The sequence below is a fragment of the Dipodomys ordii genome, unplaced genomic scaffold (genome assembly GCF_000151885.1).
Source record: "Dipodomys ordii isolate 6190 unplaced genomic scaffold, Dord_2.0 Scaffold50, whole genome shotgun sequence".
NCBI lineage: Eukaryota > Metazoa > Chordata > Mammalia > Rodentia > Heteromyidae > Dipodomys > Dipodomys ordii.
This window is the reverse complement of record NW_012267266.1, coordinates 4,199,600-4,216,846: the sequence shown is the minus strand read 5'-3', so window position 1 is coordinate 4,216,846 and position 17,247 is coordinate 4,199,600. Positions and strand designations below refer to the sequence as shown.

The 17,247-nt window shown below is 40.3% G+C and overlaps 1 protein-coding gene across 1 annotated transcript in view; it reads left to right on the top strand.

Moving 5' to 3' along the window:
* The window catches only part of Matr3 (matrin 3), a 32,351-nt gene extending 24,946 nt beyond the window's left edge, over positions 1-7,405 (top strand). Inside the window, exons 10-14 of the mRNA XM_013020309.1 lie at positions 387-430; positions 524-893; positions 2,754-2,976; positions 3,447-3,568; positions 6,313-7,405. Of these exons, the coding sequence (XP_012875763.1) occupies positions 387-430; positions 524-893; positions 2,754-2,976; positions 3,447-3,568; positions 6,313-6,363 (810 nt within the window). The 3' untranslated portion in view covers positions 6,364-7,405. The remainder of the gene's footprint in view (positions 1-386; positions 431-523; positions 894-2,753; positions 2,977-3,446; positions 3,569-6,312) is intronic.
* The last annotated feature ends 9,842 nt before the right edge of the window (positions 7,406-17,247 follow it).

Sequence of the window (17,247 nt, the reverse complement as noted above, 5' to 3'; positions counted from 1 at the left end):
AGGATTGTGGTTCAAAACCAGCCAGGCAGGAAAGTCCATGAGACTCCAATCTTCAATTAATCACCAGAAGAACCAGAATTGGTGCTGTGGCTCAAGTGGTAGAGTGCTAGCCTTGAGCTGAAGAGCTGAGGGACAGCACCCAGGCCCAGAGTTCAAGCCCCACAACCAACCAAAAGAGGGAGAAAAAAAAGACTGGTTACCATTTTATTACTGAATTATCTATTTTGTTATGTATTTGTGAATATAGGCAATATGTCTTTGGTATGAGTACAGAGATTGGATAGGAAGCATTGATTATATAAGAGATTGTCACAAAATACTGGATGATTATATATTCAAATGAGTTTTTAAAATACTAACTTTTGTAAAACTTTCTTGTCTTTTAGATTCCCAACAGAGGCATTGACTTACTAAAAAAAGATAAATCACGGTAATTTCAATTTCATGTGTTGTGCATGTTGTGTATTAAAGTTTTAGTTTTCATCCCAGAAAAAAAAAATCTTTGTGTCTTTTTTGATTTCAGAAAAAGATCTTATTCTCCAGATGGCAAAGAATCTCCAAGTGATAAGAAATCCAAAACTGACGGTTCTCAGAAGGCTGAAAGTACAACCGAAGGTAAAGACCAAGAAGAAAAGTCAGGGGAAGATGGTGAGAAAGATACAAAGGATGACCAGACAGAACAAGAACCTAATATGCTTCTTGAATCTGAAGATGAGCTACTTGTAGATGAAGAAGAAGCAGTAGCTCTTCTAGAAAGCGGCAGTTCAGTGGGAGATGAGACTGATCTTGCTAATTTAGGTGATGTGGCTTCTGATGGGAAAAAGGAGTCTTCAGATAAAGCTGTGAAAAAAGATTTGAGTGCTTCATCAGCAACCAAGAAAAAACTTAAAAAGGTAACTTTTTTAAGACTATTCTGAGTAGTTTTAATGGAACATTAGTTCAGATCAATTTTTCACATTATTTTCTTACCAAACGGGGTCAGATAAGGAAAAATATTTTATATAGGGGGAAAAAATAAGAGCTAGGCACCATCGGCTCACCCCTGTAATCCTAGCTACTTAGGAGGCAGAGCTCTGAGGATCGAGGTTTAAAGCCAGCCTGGGCAGGACAGTCCATGAGACTCTTATCTCCAGTTAACTACCAGAAAACCAGAAGTAGCCCTGTGGCTCACGTGGTAAAGAGCTGAAGTGCCAAGAGACAGTGCCCAGGCCCAGAGTTTAAGCCCACGACCGACCCAAAAAAAAAAAAAAGATTAAAAATGTAAACATTTAAATCCAAACTTCACAATAAATATGTGTAGAACATTTCATAAATTCATTTAAAAAAAAACTTGTAAAGAAAACCTTTTCATAGTGCATGTTCAAACTATTGTATATATATTATATGCTTGGGTTTTATACTGATTCTATGCTTGTGCAATTTGCTTTATTTTTTTAGGCAAAGATTTATTTTAGTAAGGGAGGGGTAAAGAGAGAAGCATGCCCTACTTCCCATTTACAGAATCAAAGTTGAGTATTCCAATCTTACTGTACAGCTTGTTTTCAAAGAGGTGGTATGAGCTTACATAATCCCAGTACTCCTTAGGTAGAAGCAAGAGAATCAAGAGTTCAGGCTAACCCAAGCAAATAGTAAGATTCTGATTCTAACAGAAAACAGGTGAGGGTAAGGAGTTTGTAGGTTAACTGACCCAAAAAAAAACTTAAAACATTTTGCTATTTATTTAAAAATCACTTGAATTTGAAGAATTTTTCCTATTTGAAAAATACAACCTTAACTGTCTTTTGAAACAGCTCATTAAAAAATAAGTTAACTGAAGCCATGCATCGGTGGCTCATACCTATAATCCTAGCTACTCAGGAGGTTGAGATCTGAGGGTCGAGGTTCAAAGCCAGCCAGGTCAGGAAACTCCATAAGAATCTTCAATAAACCAATAGGAAACCAGAAGTGGCTCTGTGGATCAAGCGGTAGAGTACTCCCCTTGAGCTGAAGAGTGCAGGGGCAGCACCCAAGCCCAGAGTTCAAAGCCCACGACTGACAAACAAAAAAAGAAAAAGTTAACTGAGGTGTTACAAATTAAATTTTTATCCTTGGTAAAGAACAGTAAAACAAAAACTTCTTACACTAAATAAGAGCTGTCTTACATGTTTCTAAATAAGAGCACTATCACATTGTCTGAGAAGTTGTAGAAAATAAGTATAGAATGTAAGTAAGTGTCTTTACAAAAGTTATTTTTGTTTTTCATGTTTGACCAGGCTTTCCATTTGGTGAAGTTTGATTTTTGGTCTAGGTTTGAGTTTGGTATTAGGGATTGGATCTCAAGGACAAGCAGCCAGACATACTAAGCCATAACCCATTATTTATTTAAGTCATCAGTGGGAGGAGAAAGGAGGAGATAATTTTGGAAAGACAAAGACATGCCAGGCATGGTAATAACATGCCTGTAATCCCAGCTTTTTAGAGGCTGAGGCAGGAAGGAAGATCAAGCTTAGGCTACTTATTGAGGCCTTATTTTAAAAGAGAAGAGACAAAGACGCTATCCCTTCAAGTAAAACAAATGGAAGGGATGCTGCAAGATAATTGTTGCAGAGTAAATTTGTCTTTCTTAACAGCGTCGTTTCCCAGGGAGTGTGGAAGGTTTTGTCACTCTAGATGAGGTTGGTGATGAGGAAGATTCGGAACTTCACAAACTTCGTAAATCAGGCATGACATTTAAATCTGGTGACAAAAATGATGATGGTTTGGTTGAAATTAAGGTGGACAAGATCGAAGAACTTGATCAAGAAAACGAAGCAGCACTGGAAAATGGAATTAAAAATGAGGAAAATATGGAACATGGTGCTGAATCTGCTGAGAATACTGATGATCCCAACAAAGACGCAAGTGAAAATGCAGATGGCCAAAGTGATGAAACCAAGGAGGACTATACAATCCCAGATGAGTATAGAATTGGACCATATCAGCCCAATGTTCCTGTTGGTAAGCTTTAAGACTTTGCTCTTCTACCTTTTAAAAATTAGTTTTATTTAATATCTGAGAGGGTTAAGTTAGTTTTCTATTTTCCCTGTGGGAAACAGTTGGCAAAACTTAACAAGTTGGTACATCACTCTCACTTCTTCTTTTACCCATTTCTTAATTTTGTATTATGTTATCATTCCACAATGATGTTCTCCTCATAAAGGTTTCTGAAAATTACACATTCCTTTTTGTTTTGTGTTTCTGTGTTACAGTCTGTCTTTCATATTAAAAGTACAATTAGGTAAGACCTTCAATACTAGTTAAGTACAAAAAAGCTAGTATCATAGTTTTGTTTTTAGCTTAGGCAGTATTGGACTTATTGCACATACCTTGTCTGATTCAAATTATATTATCAGGATAAAGAGATTTGAGACTACTGAATACACTCTTCAGTTTACTTAATTTGTAAGAATGTATGTTTGTATTTCTAGGTATAGACTATGTGATACCTAAAACAGGGTTTTACTGTAAGCTGTGTTCACTCTTTTATACAAATGAAGAAGTTGCAAAGAATACTCATTGCAGCAGCCTTCCTCATTATCAGAAATTAAAGGTAAGGCTGAATCTAAAACAGGAGAGTTCTTTTGTGAAAGCTAACATCACTTAAGATATAGAAATAAATGCAATCTATAAATATAATGTGTGTAAGTCTGTGGACCTGGCACAGTGCTTTATCCTGAGGAAATTTTTATATTTTTCATTTGTGGCTTTATTTACACAAGTTAATGGACTCTGGAAACATCTGTTGAACATGGTTTTGCTTTTTTGTTTTTTGGGGACTTGAACTTAAGGCCTGGGCACTGTTCAGGAAGTCTTTTTTGCAGCCCCTGGGTTGAAGTAATGATTTAGAATTAGACACTGGTAACTCAAGTCTGTAATCTTTACTACTCAGGAGACTTAAGGTCTGAAGATCATAGTTCAACACCACCCCAGGCCAGTAAAGTATGTGAGACTCGCCTTTTTGGGGGGTGAGGGGTTGGGCACTAATGCTGGGGCTTGAGCTCAGGGCCTGATCACTGTCCCTGAGCTTCTTTTTGCTCAAGGCTAGCACACTACTACCTGAGCCACAGTGCCACTTCCAGCCCTTTCTGTTTATGCAGTACTGAGGAATCTAGGGCTTCATGCGTGCTAGGCAAGAAGTCTACCACTAAGCCACATTCCCAGCCTATGTGTGTGAAACTCTTATCTCCAGTTAACCACCAGAAAACCACAAGTGAAGCCGTGGGTTAAAGTGGTACGGTGCTCTCCTTGAGCAGAAAAGCACAGGGACAGTTCCTAGGCCTACAAAAACATGAAATAAAAGTACATTTAGGGACTAGAGAAATAGTTCAGTCACAGAGTACTTGAATATCATGTATATATTCTGTGTTTGACTGCACTATTACTTCTTGAGAATGGTATGTAGATATAATACATAAATTAATTTCATATTAGATTAGTCTCATCCCAGTGCAAGTTTTTGTATCAATAGTTCTGCTCATGACTGGTGCTCTACCTTGAGTCCTTACGTATTGTTAGTTACCTATTTAGAAATACTCCAAAATCTAATCAAAACACTTCTTTCTGATCCCAGCCATTTCAGATAAGGAATAGTGCACCTGCATTGCATTTATGTATCAAATTGTTTTTTGTTTTCTTTTTGGCTTATATGTCGGGAGCTAGCTAGGGCCTTGTGCTTGCTAACTGGTACTCTAGCACTTAAGCCACCACCCTGCCAGACAAATTCTGTATTGCCTAGATTGATGAAAGGTAGTTTTATTTGGGGATTTCAGTATTGCTTGTATCGCTTCAGTCTTTGCAAATACTAATTTTTTCCCCCATCATGTGGCTTAAAACTCAACGCCTAGGCAGTGTCCTTAAACTTCTTTTGCTCAAGGCTGTCACTACCACAGTGCCTGTTCCAGCCTTTTCTGAGTAGTTCATTGGAGATAAAAAGTATCATGAACTTTCTTGCCCAGGCTGGCTAGGATTACAGTTGTGAGCCACCAGTGCCCAACTCAAATACTAAATTTTTTACTAACTTACTGAAAGTAAAATTGAATCCATGTCCTCCCTCATGCTGAGCATATACTATTACTGTTGAGTTACACCTTGTTCCCTAGTACCAGTATTTTATTGACTTTATTTTTAAGCTATTTTAGGTCAGAAACTATATGTATTAGAAAATTTTGGAAATAATATGTGAAGTAACCTCTGAGAGTTTCATACTTGATATGGACTGTATTATAATAATTTTCTTCTAGCTAAAAAAAGCTATATCTAAAATCTCTATTTAAGGCTGTATATTTCATTATTAGCAATCAGAACTACTAGGCAGTATATCTTGCTAATAAAAGAATTGATACTTTTTCTAATGGTTTTGTAGGGGGGGTTGTTTATTTTTTTAAGGTATAGTTGTGGCTCTTAATATATTTTAATCAGAAGTAAAAAGGTTTACCTCTTTTTTTCTTTTTTCTTTTTTTTTGCCAGTCCTGGGGCTTGAACTCAATGCTGGGCACTGTCCCATTGCTTCTTTAGCTCAATGCTAGCACTGTATCACTAGAGCCACAATTCTACTTCCAGCTTTTTTTTTTTTTTTTTTGGTTGTGGGGCTTGAACTCTGGGCCAGGGCGCTGTCCCTGAGCTCTTTGGCTCAAAGCTAGTGCTCTACCACTTGAGCCACAGAACCATTTTTGGTTTTCTGGTGGTTTATTGGAGATAACTCTCACAGACTTCCTGCCAGGTTTGGGTTTGAACCATGATCCTCAGATCTCAGCCTCCTAAGTAGCTAGGATTACAGGTGTGAGCCACTGGCACCTGGCTAATAAATATATCTTGCATATTGTTAGTAGATCTTGCTATCTAAAAATTCTAAACTAGATGTCATATATGTTAGGAGCTAGCAAACTCCATGGGCAGCCCAGTCCCTGCTTTTGTAAATCAATTTTTTACCTTTAAAATTATTATCCATGGCTATTTTGGTTGAGTGCAGTAGATATAACAAATAATTTATGTTTTGGGCATAGCACTAGTTCTATGTGATCATGTTCTTTGTTTTTTTCATGTGTAAAAGTTAGGGTTAATTACACATTAAAATATCCATTTTTCACATTTACCATTTTTTCATGCCTTATTGTGGTGTCCTGAACTTTGTGAACTAAAGTTAAAGAATTAACTCATTTTTAAAATACAAAGTTTTAGGCTAATTCACACTGAGGTCCCTAAACTTCAATTGACTTATTGATGGATTGATGGATATGTTGCTTTTCTTTCAAGTTACTTAATTGAGATAATTCTTTTTTTCCTCTCTCTCATCAGAAATTTCTGAATAAATTGGCAGAAGAACGCAGGCAGAAGAAGGAAGCTTAAGATATATAAGAAGCATAAAGATTTCAAAAAAAACAATGGTTCTTTGTTTTTAATGTTAACCTTTTTTAAATACAATACTGATAGTTAGAGGAAAACTATTGTACTCTTTTGTTTTAGTGGATAAATACTAGATGTCTGTTCATGTGCTAAGTGTTATAGCAAAAATATACAGTTAAGTTCATGAATAGTTTTTGTTTCATCGGAATGGCAACAGACAGAAGTACTTTGTAGAGACTGATTCTGTAAGCTACTATGTAAGACAACTTGCACCACTAAGAAAAAGATAACAGAACTGTTCAGAAAAATGAGATTTATTAGATCCAAGCTGCAACGGAATGTCAACAACTTTTAATTCCATTCAATAAAGAACAAAACCAGTTGTATTTTTATTACTTTCATCTGAAACATTCCATGTTTTAATCTGAGCCTTGTAGACCTTTCATTTGGAGTTTAAAGCTGCTTTGATGCATTTCATTTTTTAGAGAATTCCATTCATGTGAGATTGGCAATTCAAATGCAGGTGCCATTTTCTTTTAATGTCATGATGTTGTTTAGATAGCAAGAAATATTAAATAATTGGCTTTAGATTTTATAATTTTTTCCCTGAGTTCCTGCTAGGTTTCATATTCCAGTAGTCAGTGTACTTTCAGTGAAATGTAAAAAAAAACTCTCTTTGACCAGTATTAATTTCTTGAGATCTTACTGCTTGTCACTTGAATCCTATAGCTGTCATACATCTCTGGTATAAGCAACATTTTATTTCTGAAGTGTGTGTAAACCATCTCTTCATGTTTTCAAGATGTAATTTTACATTTTTTAAAGTTTGGCCATAATTCTAGACGCACGCTTCTAATTCATTGTACCTGCACATGTGACCTTTGTGAACCGAAATTTGCATGTATAATCTGTGTTTACTTGTAACTCTGGTTATATTCTGCTTATATCTGTGGATTCAAGTTACTGAAGTGAATACCAATAAAAAAAAATCTAGGCCATGTTCATTGGTTATACATGTTTGGAATGTTAACCAATATATTTGTCAGTTGTGGTTTTATTCACTATTATACTTTGTGCATGCTTTAACAAATTACTACTTTCTAAATCTATAGTTGAGTATTCTAAAAAGTGCTACTAAAAATCTAAATGTTAAACTTCCTTCTGCTGGTACATTTCTTGTTCTTGTTACATAACAAGAAAGGGGACTTTCTGGTTTTTAATTTAGTTTTTACTTCTCAAGCCCTTGAATTCAGACCTGGGTTCTGTCTCTAAGCCTTTTTGGTGAAGGCTATCTCTGCTCTTATCACTTAAGCTACAATTCTACTTCTGGTTTTTTGTTTTGTTTCATTTTGTCAGTTGTGGGGCTTGAACTCGGCCCAGGTGCTGTCCTGAGCTCTTCAGTTCAAGGCTAGCGCTCTACCACTGGAGCCACAGTGTCACTTGTGGTTTTTCTGGTGGTTAATTGGAGATAAGAATCTCATGGACTTCCCTGCCCAGGTCTGTCTTTGAACCATGATCCTCAGATCTCAGCCTCCTGCGTAGCTAGTATTACAGGCATGAGCCACCAACATCCAGCTCTGGGTTTTTTGTTATTTTTTTGGTAGTCAGTTGGAGCTGGTTTTGAACCAACTTCCTCAGTTCTCTGCCTTTTTTTTTTTTTTTTTTTTTTTTTTTGGTCATGGGGCTCGAACTCTGGGCCTGGGCTCTGTCCCTGAGCTCTTCAGCTCAAAGCTAACACTCTACCACTTGAGCCACAGCGGGTTTCATGAACTTTCCTGCCAGAGCTGGCTTTGAACAATCTCAGATCTCAGCCTCCTGAGTAGCTAGGATTACAGGTGTAATCCACAGGTACCCATATCCAATTCTCAGCTTGCTTTATTTGGGGGGGAGGGGGTTAGTTGTGGGGCACTCAGCCTGGGCACTGTCCCTCAGCTCTTAAGTTCAAGATTAGCACTCTTACCACTTGAGCCACAGCACCACTTCTGGTTTTGAGTGTTTTACTGGAGACAAAGTCTCATGGACTTTCCTGCCCAGGCTGGCTTTGAACCGCAATCCTCAGATCTCAGCCTCCTGAGTAGCTAGGATTAAAGGCATGAGCCACTAGATCTGACTCATGATTTCTTTTAAACCTTAGGAACTTCAACTGCTAAAGATGTAGAAATTGAAAATCCTTTTTCATTAAAATTTTTCATTAAAATCTGAACAGTATTAAGATGTATCAGCCTTTCAAACGATGTAGGGATTCTTGGGGTGTGGGATTATCTGTTGTGAAAGAAACTTTTCCACTTAAACTGAACTCTTCCTGTTTTTGTTCAAGGCTAGTGCTGTGCCATTTAGTTTCTTGCTGGTTAAGGGAGATAAGGGTCTTATAGACTGTTCTGCCCAGGCTGGTTTCAAACTACCATCTTCAAATCTCTGCCTCCTGGCTAGGATTATGTATGACCCACCAGAGCCCAGCAAGAACTTCTTTGTGCTGTTTCTGCAGCTTGAACTTGGGGCTTGGGTGCTGTCCCTGAGCTTTTTATTTATTTATTTTTTTAAGCAATCACTCCACCACTGGAGCCACAGCTCTACCTGTGGCTTTTTCAAATTCTCAGACCCAAATGTTTACAGTAAAATTGTACTAATAAAATTTTAGGATCTCAATAAAGGACAAATGACTTTTCATGTAACATGCACAAGAAATCCTTGCCAGTTCATTTTAATTTTAGACTTTACTAATTAGCTATTTCTGTTTAATTTCAACTTTTTAACTAACAAAGCTATAGAATTGTGTGCACAATAGAACTTAATTCTTTTCCGTTATGACAACTTTTTTCAAGTGTCCTGCTTTATTGGATCTAGCAGTTTGAAGAAAGGGATGCTTTGAAAAGTTTTACCTAGGCCAAGCATTTAGAAATCAGACACGTAAATTCATAGTTCTTAATAGATTCTCTTTGTGCCCATCAGGAGTGTTGAATGCAGGGCTTTGACACTGTCCCTGAGCAATTTTGCATAAGGCTAATACTCTCCTGCCTCATCTAGCTTCCAGTCATGATCCTCAGATCTCAGCCTCTTGGGCTTTGGGGATGTTTCTGTTTTTGTCACTATTAGTTGTGCTTAGGGCCTTGCACATGCTAGGCAAGCCCTCTTACATGCTGGTACTTAGGGACTTTTGCATGTGGCTAGTCTAGTGTTAAGAGAACTTAAGTCAAGCCTCTGCTTCCAGCTTTTTGCTGGGTAATTAGAGACAAGTGTCTTGCAGATATATCTGGCCTAAATTTCTCAGGTCTGTGACTAGTTACTAAAGGGGAGTGCTGAGTTGCTTTTCTTTTTTTGGGGGAGCCTGAACTCTGGGCCTGGGCGCTGTCCCTCAGCTCTTCAGCTCAGGGCTAGCACTCTACCACTTGAGCCACAGCGCCACTTCTGGCTTTTTTCTTTTTGCTTAAGTGGTGCTGAGGAATTGAACCCAGGGCCTCATGCATGCAAAGCAAACGCTCTACCACTGAACCACCTTCCCAGCCCTGGATTGCTTTTCTTTACAAGTTCATAAATGGAAATCTGCAAGAACACTGGAGCCCTTTTTTTTTTTTCAGGTTAACTGAAACATGTCTGCTTGAAGATAGCTTACATTAGGAAGGAAGTGGCTTTTTGATGCACTTTGGTTTCTGTCCATCATAGTATATGATATGGTTCATTATGGTTGGGGTTGAGATTATATTCCCTTGCAAGGATCCCAGATTGATTGTTGAACCCATCTGTGTCTAAAGATCCCCACCTAGACTGTAGATACAGTTTAGTGGTAATATGCTTGCCTAGCATGTGCCAGGCCTTGAGTTGGATCCCCTGCAGGATGAAGTTTAAATTGGGAGCAGCTCACACTTATTTAAATCCCAACTAAGTAGGAGGTAGAGATCAGGAAGATTATAGCTCAACGCCATCCAGAGTGAAAACATTTCAAATGAAAACTCTTGGAGCTTGACACCAGCTACTCAGGAAAGTGAGATCTGAGGAAGAAAGGCTGTGAGACTCCAGTTAATGACTAAAAGCCACAAGTGTTGCTGTGGCTCAAGTGGTAATGTACTAACCTTGAGGAAAAGGAGCTAAGGGACTACCCAGACCCAGAGTTAAAGCCCCAGGACCAGCTGTAAAAAGAAAAATCGTGTAGTGGGGTGCAAATTGTTATCCCAACTAGGAGTATTGTGCTCCAGACTGGCTTTACCTTAAAGAGTTTGGTGTGCAGAATTGAGTAGGGGAGCCGGGCGCTGGTGGCTCACACCTACAATCCCACCTACTCAGGAAGCTGAGATCTGAGGATCTCGGTTCAAAGCCACCCAGGGGAAGGAACATCTGTGAGACTCTTATCTCCAATAAACCACCAGAAAACTGGAAGTGGCGCTGTGGCTCAAGTGATAGAGCCATAGTCTTGAGCTAAACAACTCAGGGATAGTGCCCAGGCCCAGAGTTAAACACCCATGCCCAACCAAAAAAAAAAGAGTGGCTCCAGTGGTGTGCCTATTAACAAGACACTGAATTGAACCCAGCCCCCTCCCAGTACTACAGAAAATGTATATTACCTCTACAAATTCTATGGCTGTTAGGTTAAAGCAGTTTATATTCTACACAAATGTAGACCCTAGAACCAGTATTCCTGGTACATCATCACAGGGAAAGAGAAACATTTTTGGACTCTCTCCCAGAATTTAACTTGTGGATTTGGATAGATGTTTGCTTGTCAAGTTTCCAGAAACTGACCACATGTGGTCATTACTCCTTTATCAAGTTCAGGAAGTGTTTGTGCTTTGATATAACTAGATGCCTGAAATGATAGCTATTTCTTCTAGTACTAGTTTCCAGCTCATAATGCTAGCGCTAAAGGAAATACTGCAAAGTAGTTGTCAGGGGGTTCATCCAATAGGGGAAGAATACATGTGAGCCAGGTGCCAGTAGCTCACACCTGTGCTAGCTGAGATTTAGGATCTTGGTTCAAGTCAGCCTATGTGGGGAAGTCCATGAGTATAATGCTAATCAGCATTTACACACCCTATCACAGCATCATTGAACATGTATGTTTTGTTTTGCTGTCGGTTGTGGGGCTTGAACTCAGGGCCTGGGGACTGTCCCTGAGCTCTTTTGCTCAAGGCCAGTGCTCTGCCAATTTGAACATCAACTCCACTTCCAGATTTTGAGTGGTTAATTGGAAATTACCAATCTCACAGGGGCTTTCCTGCCAGGACTGACTTGTTGAACTATGATCATCAGATCTCAGGCCTCTTTAGTAGCTAGGATGACAGGCATGACAGGCCCAAGCTGGTACCTGGCATGTACAATTTCTTTTTAGAAATTTAGGCTGTAGTGTTTCTAGCCTAAACTATTTTAGGAATAATTTTAGTCTAAATTTTAGAAATTAGACTGTAGGGTTTCTAGCCTAAACTATTTTTTGAACTTCTTTGGTGGGAGTTGGAGGGAGTTTGGACTTGGCCTGGATGCTCTCCCTGAGATTTTTTTGCTCTCGGCTGTACCACTTGAGCCACAACTCCACCTTATTAATTGGAGATAAGAGCTTCAAGGACTTCTCTGCCTGCCCATGTATGTTTCAACCCACAATCCTCAAATATCAGCTTCCTAAGTAGGATTGTAGATCTGAGCCATCAGCACAAATGACAGGGTTTGTTTTTTTTTTCCTCCTGTATTAGGATAGGGAGAAATATCAAAAGACATTAAAATCTCACCTAACTTATTGGCAGTTACCAAGTTCTATATGGGCTTTTTAAGGATGTTATCTTCATGAAAAACATCTACAGGTATATCTCAGTGGTGCTTGCTTAGTATGTGCAAGGCTTAATTCCCAGTTACACTTTTTTGTTTTGTTTTTTTTTGTGTGTGTGTTTTTGGTTATGGAGCTTGAACTCCGGGCCTGTGTACTGTCCCTGATCCCTGAGCTCTTCAGTTCAAGGCTAGTGTTCTACCACTTTGAGCAACAGTGCCATTTCCATTTTTCTCATGGTTGATTGGAGATAAGAATCTTGCATACTTTCCTGCCTTGGCTGGCTTTGAACTACAATCCCCAGATTTCAATCTCCTGAGTAGCTAGGATTACAGGTGTGAGCCACTGGCACCTGGCCAATTACACTTTTGAGAGCTTTCTAAACTGGGCACTGGTGGCTTACGCCTGTAATCCTAGTTACTAAAGAGGCTGAGATCTGAAGTTGCAGTTTAAGGCCAGCCAGGACAGGAAAGTCCTTGAGACTCAACTCTGAACCACATTTCCAGCCCGCCTTAACGTTTTTTAAGTGTCCCTATGGAGGATGGTCTAGAACTTGCTACGTAGTCTGACTTCACATAGCCTCTCAGACCCCTACCTCAGTCTCTCAAGCAGGGGTTACAGGTGTGTATCTCCATGCCTGGCTCCAAACTGCCTTAAAAAACAAAAGTTGGAGAGCTGGGCACCAATGGCTCACACTGTAAACCTAGCTACTCAGGAGGCTGAGATCTGAGGATCGCAGTTCAAAGACAGCCCTTGACAGGAAAGTCCCTGTGAGATTCTAATTTCCAATTGACCACCAGAAAACCAAAAGTAGCGCTGTGGCTCAAATGGTAGAGCACTAGCCTTTAGCTGAAGAGTGCACCTAAAGTTCAAGCCCACAACCGACCCAAAAAAAAGGGAAAAAAAAGCTGGGTGCCAATGGCTCATGCCTATACTCCTAGGTATTCAGGAGGCTGGGATCTGAGTACTGTGGTTCAAAGCTAGCTTGGTCAAGAAAGTATGTGAACTTTTTTTTTCTTTTTCTTTTGTCTGTCGTGGGGCTTGAACTCTGGTCTTGGTCGCTGTCCCTGCACTCTTCAGCTCAAGGCAAGCACTCTACCACTTGAGCAACAGCACCACTTCTGGTTTTCTAGTGGTTTATTGGAGATAAGAGTCTCATGGATTTTCCTACCCGGGCTGGCTTTGAACCATGACCCTCAGATCTCAGCCTTCTGATTAGCTAGGATTACAGACCTAAGCCACCAGTGCCCAGCAATATGTGAGACTTTTTTTTTTTTTGACAGTTGTAGAGCTTGAACTCTGGGCTTGAGTGCTTTCCCTTAATTCTTCAGCTTACAGCTAGCACCCTACCACTTGAGCCACAGCGCCACTTCCAATATGTGAGATTCTTTTGTTGTTGGTGGTGGTGGTCATGGGGCCTGAATTCTGGGCCTGGGCACTGTCCCTCAGCTCTTCAGCCTCAAAGCTAGCACTCTACCACTTGAGCCACAGCACTACCTCCGGTTTTTTCTGCTTATGTGGTGCTGAGGAATTGAACCCAGGGCCTCATGCATACAAGGCAAGCACTCTGCCACTGAACCACCTTCCCAGCCCCAATATGTGAGATTCTTATTTCCAATCAACCACCAAAAAGCCAGAACTGGAGCTGTGGCTCACAGGGTTGAACATTAGCCTTAAGCAAAAAAGAGATGGTGCCCAGCCCCTGAGTACAAGCTCCAGGACCAGCAAAATAAATAAAAGCATCATTCTATTTCAATAGTTATATATCCATAATTTCACAATTGGTTCTTCCAGCACCATGATTTAACCCATTCCTTATTAATATATAAACTTTTAAGGTTATTTATAGCATAGCTATGGATATACAGACTTCCATGTGTACATAGGTCCAGTAGTGGAATATTTGACTCAGAAGATATATTCTTTTTTTACATATTGGAATGAGAGGCAAGTCCATGAGACTTTCTACACAGCAAAAAGCCAGAATGGAAATATGGCTCAACCCTAACTGTAAATGAAAAAGCCAAACAAGAGGGATAGGCCTGGAGTTCATTGCCTGGTAATGGCACACACACACACACACACACACAATAATAAGGTGCCAGTGGCTCACACAATAATAGCTATTTGGAAGGTTGAGATCAAGAAGGTTGTGGCTTGAGGCCAGCCCAGTCAGAAAAGTAATCCCCTTCTCTTTTTTCTTTTTGCTGGTCCTGGGGCTTGAACATAGCATGGGCGCTGTCCCTGAGCTTTTATTCAAGGCTCACACTCTACCACTTGAGCTACAGCATCACTTCTGGCTTTTATCTGTGGTTAAGCGGAGATACCATCTCATAGACTCTCCTACCCAGGCTGGCTCCTCAGATCTCAGCCTCCTGAGTAGCTGAGACTACAGGTATAAGCTATCAACACCCCTTCTCAATTGAAAGCTGAGTGTGGTGGCCCATACCTGTCATCCAGCTATGATGGAACCCCTAAAAAAGACAAATTGAGGTCCAGATTCCTGCAGGAAGCAAAAGTATCTATCTCAACCAGTACAAAAAGGGTGGAAGTGTCGCGGTGGTTCAAGTGGTAGAGTGCTAGCCTTGAGCTGAAGAGCTGAGGGACAGCACCCAGGCCCAAAGTTCAAGTCCCACGAACGGACCCAAAAACAAAACAAAACAAAACAAAACCCAAACAAACAAAAAGGGTGAGACAGATGATACTGCTGTAGGATAGCTGCCTAGGAAGTTTAAACTCCATAAACAACCACAAAAAAGACAAATTTGTACAGATAAATGTACACCACTATTACCCAAACTCACCAACTACTTATCCTATGGTCATACAGCTAAATCACAAATCTACTGCACATGTGTGTGCATGTGTGTGTGTGTGCAGGTAAGTGGGACTTGAATTCAGGACTTTGCACCTCACAAGACGCTGGCACTCTGCCATGTGCCATACATCCAATTCCTTTTTTTATTTTCCTGTGCCAGTTCTGGGGCTTGAAACCAGCACTTGGGGACTATCCCTAAGCTCAAGGCTAGCACTCTATCCCACTTGAGCCACAGCTCCACTTCTGGGGGCTTTTGGTGATTAATTGGAGATGAGTCTTACTGACTTTTCTTCAATAACTGAAATCCTCATGTCTCAGTCTCCTGAATAGGATTACAGGGATGAGCCACAGGCACCCAGCAAATCTTTTTGAGTAAAAACGTTTTCAAGTAGAAAGTTCTTTAATATAGATATTGTCTTATTACAACAAATTTAGTAAATAGAAAAAACAGTCAATGGTATCACCAAGCTTGTACACTTTTTTCTTTTCCTTTGTTTTTTTTTTTGGGGGGGGGTCCGGTCATGGGGCCTGAACTCTGGGCCTGAGCACTGTCCCTCAGCTCTTCAGCTGAAGGCTAGTGCTCTACCACTTGAGCCACAGTGCCACTTCCGACTTTTTTGTTTTTGCTTATGTGGTGCTGAGGAATCAAACCCAGGGCCTCATGCATGCAAGGCAAGCGCTTTAACCACTGAGCCACCTTCCCAGCCCCTTTTCCTTGGTTTTTATATGTCAAAATAATTTACAAATAGGGGCTGGGAAGATGGTTCAGTGGTAGAGTACTTGCCTTGCATACCTGAGGCCCTGGGTTTGATTCCTCAGCACTACATAAACAGAAAAGGCCAGAAGTGGCACTGTGGCTCAAGTGGTAGAATGCTAGCCTTGAGCTGAAGAGCTAAGGGACAGCACTCAAGCCCCATGACCGACCCCCAAAAAAATTACAAATAAAGTAGAATCAGTAACAAAGATCTGACATGCAATCTTTTTGCTATTTTGTGTGTCTGATTTTAGAATGTAAACTCTGACACTTGTTTTCACCCATTGGCTAGCACTCTACACCTGAGCCATGCATCCAACTCCTTGGCATACAATTCTAAATGATGCATTTTTGTTCATCAGTCTTCACTAAATTGTCCTCTTGTCACACTTTTCTTTTGTCGTTGTGGGGCTTGAACTCTGGGCTTGGGTGCTGTCCCTTCACTCTTCAGCTCAAAGTGAGAGCTGTACTGCTTGAGCCACAGCACCACTTCCAGTTTTCTAGTGGTTAATTGGAAATAAGAGTCTGAGGACTTTTCTGCCTGGACTGGCTTTGAACCATGATCCTCAGATCTCAGCCTCCTCAGTAGCTAGGATTATAAGCGTGAGCCACCAGCGCCTGGCTTGTCACACTTTTATACATAGACATATTTTTGTTGCTTATGAAACGAACTCAGGGCCTGGGTACTGTCCCTGAGCTCCTTCGCTCAAGGCTGGCACTCTACCACTTTTGAGCCACAGCTCCACTTCCTGTTTTCTGATGGTTAACTGGAGGTAAGAGTCTCATGTACCGGTCGGGGAATGTGGCTTAGTGGTAGAGTATTTGCCTAAGGGAATGAGCCCCAGGTTGGATTCCTTTTAATCAAATACGCAGAAAAAGTCAGAAGCGGTTCTGTGGTTCAAGTGGTAGAGCACTACCCTTGTGCAAAAAGCTCAGGGACAGTGCCCAGACCCTGAGTACAAACCCCAGGACTGGCAAAAAAGAGGGGGAGGGGAGTTTCACGGACTTTTCTGCCCTGGCTGGCTTCGAACCATGATCCTCAGATCTCAGCCTCCTTTGAGTAGATAGGATTACAGGAGTGAGCCACCAACACCTGCCTAAGAATTTTTTTTAAATCTTAGAATTCTGAATGTTTTCATGACAGGTATACAAACAATACACTAACACACAATGCAAAACTATACATGCAAACCTTTTCAAGAGAGATGAGTTATCTTTAGGAATAAAAATGCATGCAAAGTATGATCCTGGCAAGGAAATAGCTCTAATCAAAACTTTCCAAACTAACTTATCTGTTATTTGAACTCAGGGACTTGGACTTGCTAGACAATTTCTTTCACCTAAGCCCTTTCTCTTGCGCCAGACTTGGAAATACTTGAGCCTATCTTCTCTGGAAAAAGACATGGTCAGTCTTAGTTTCAAAGGAGGCTTCATAGGCTGCCTGGTAATCGCCTGTATAAATTTTGCATCTGTATGTATAAGTGACCAACTTCAAATGTGTGCCTGAACACGTGTAAGGATAAGTGCTTGAGGATTAGTATAACTCTAAATCTTAGCAAAATTAAGATT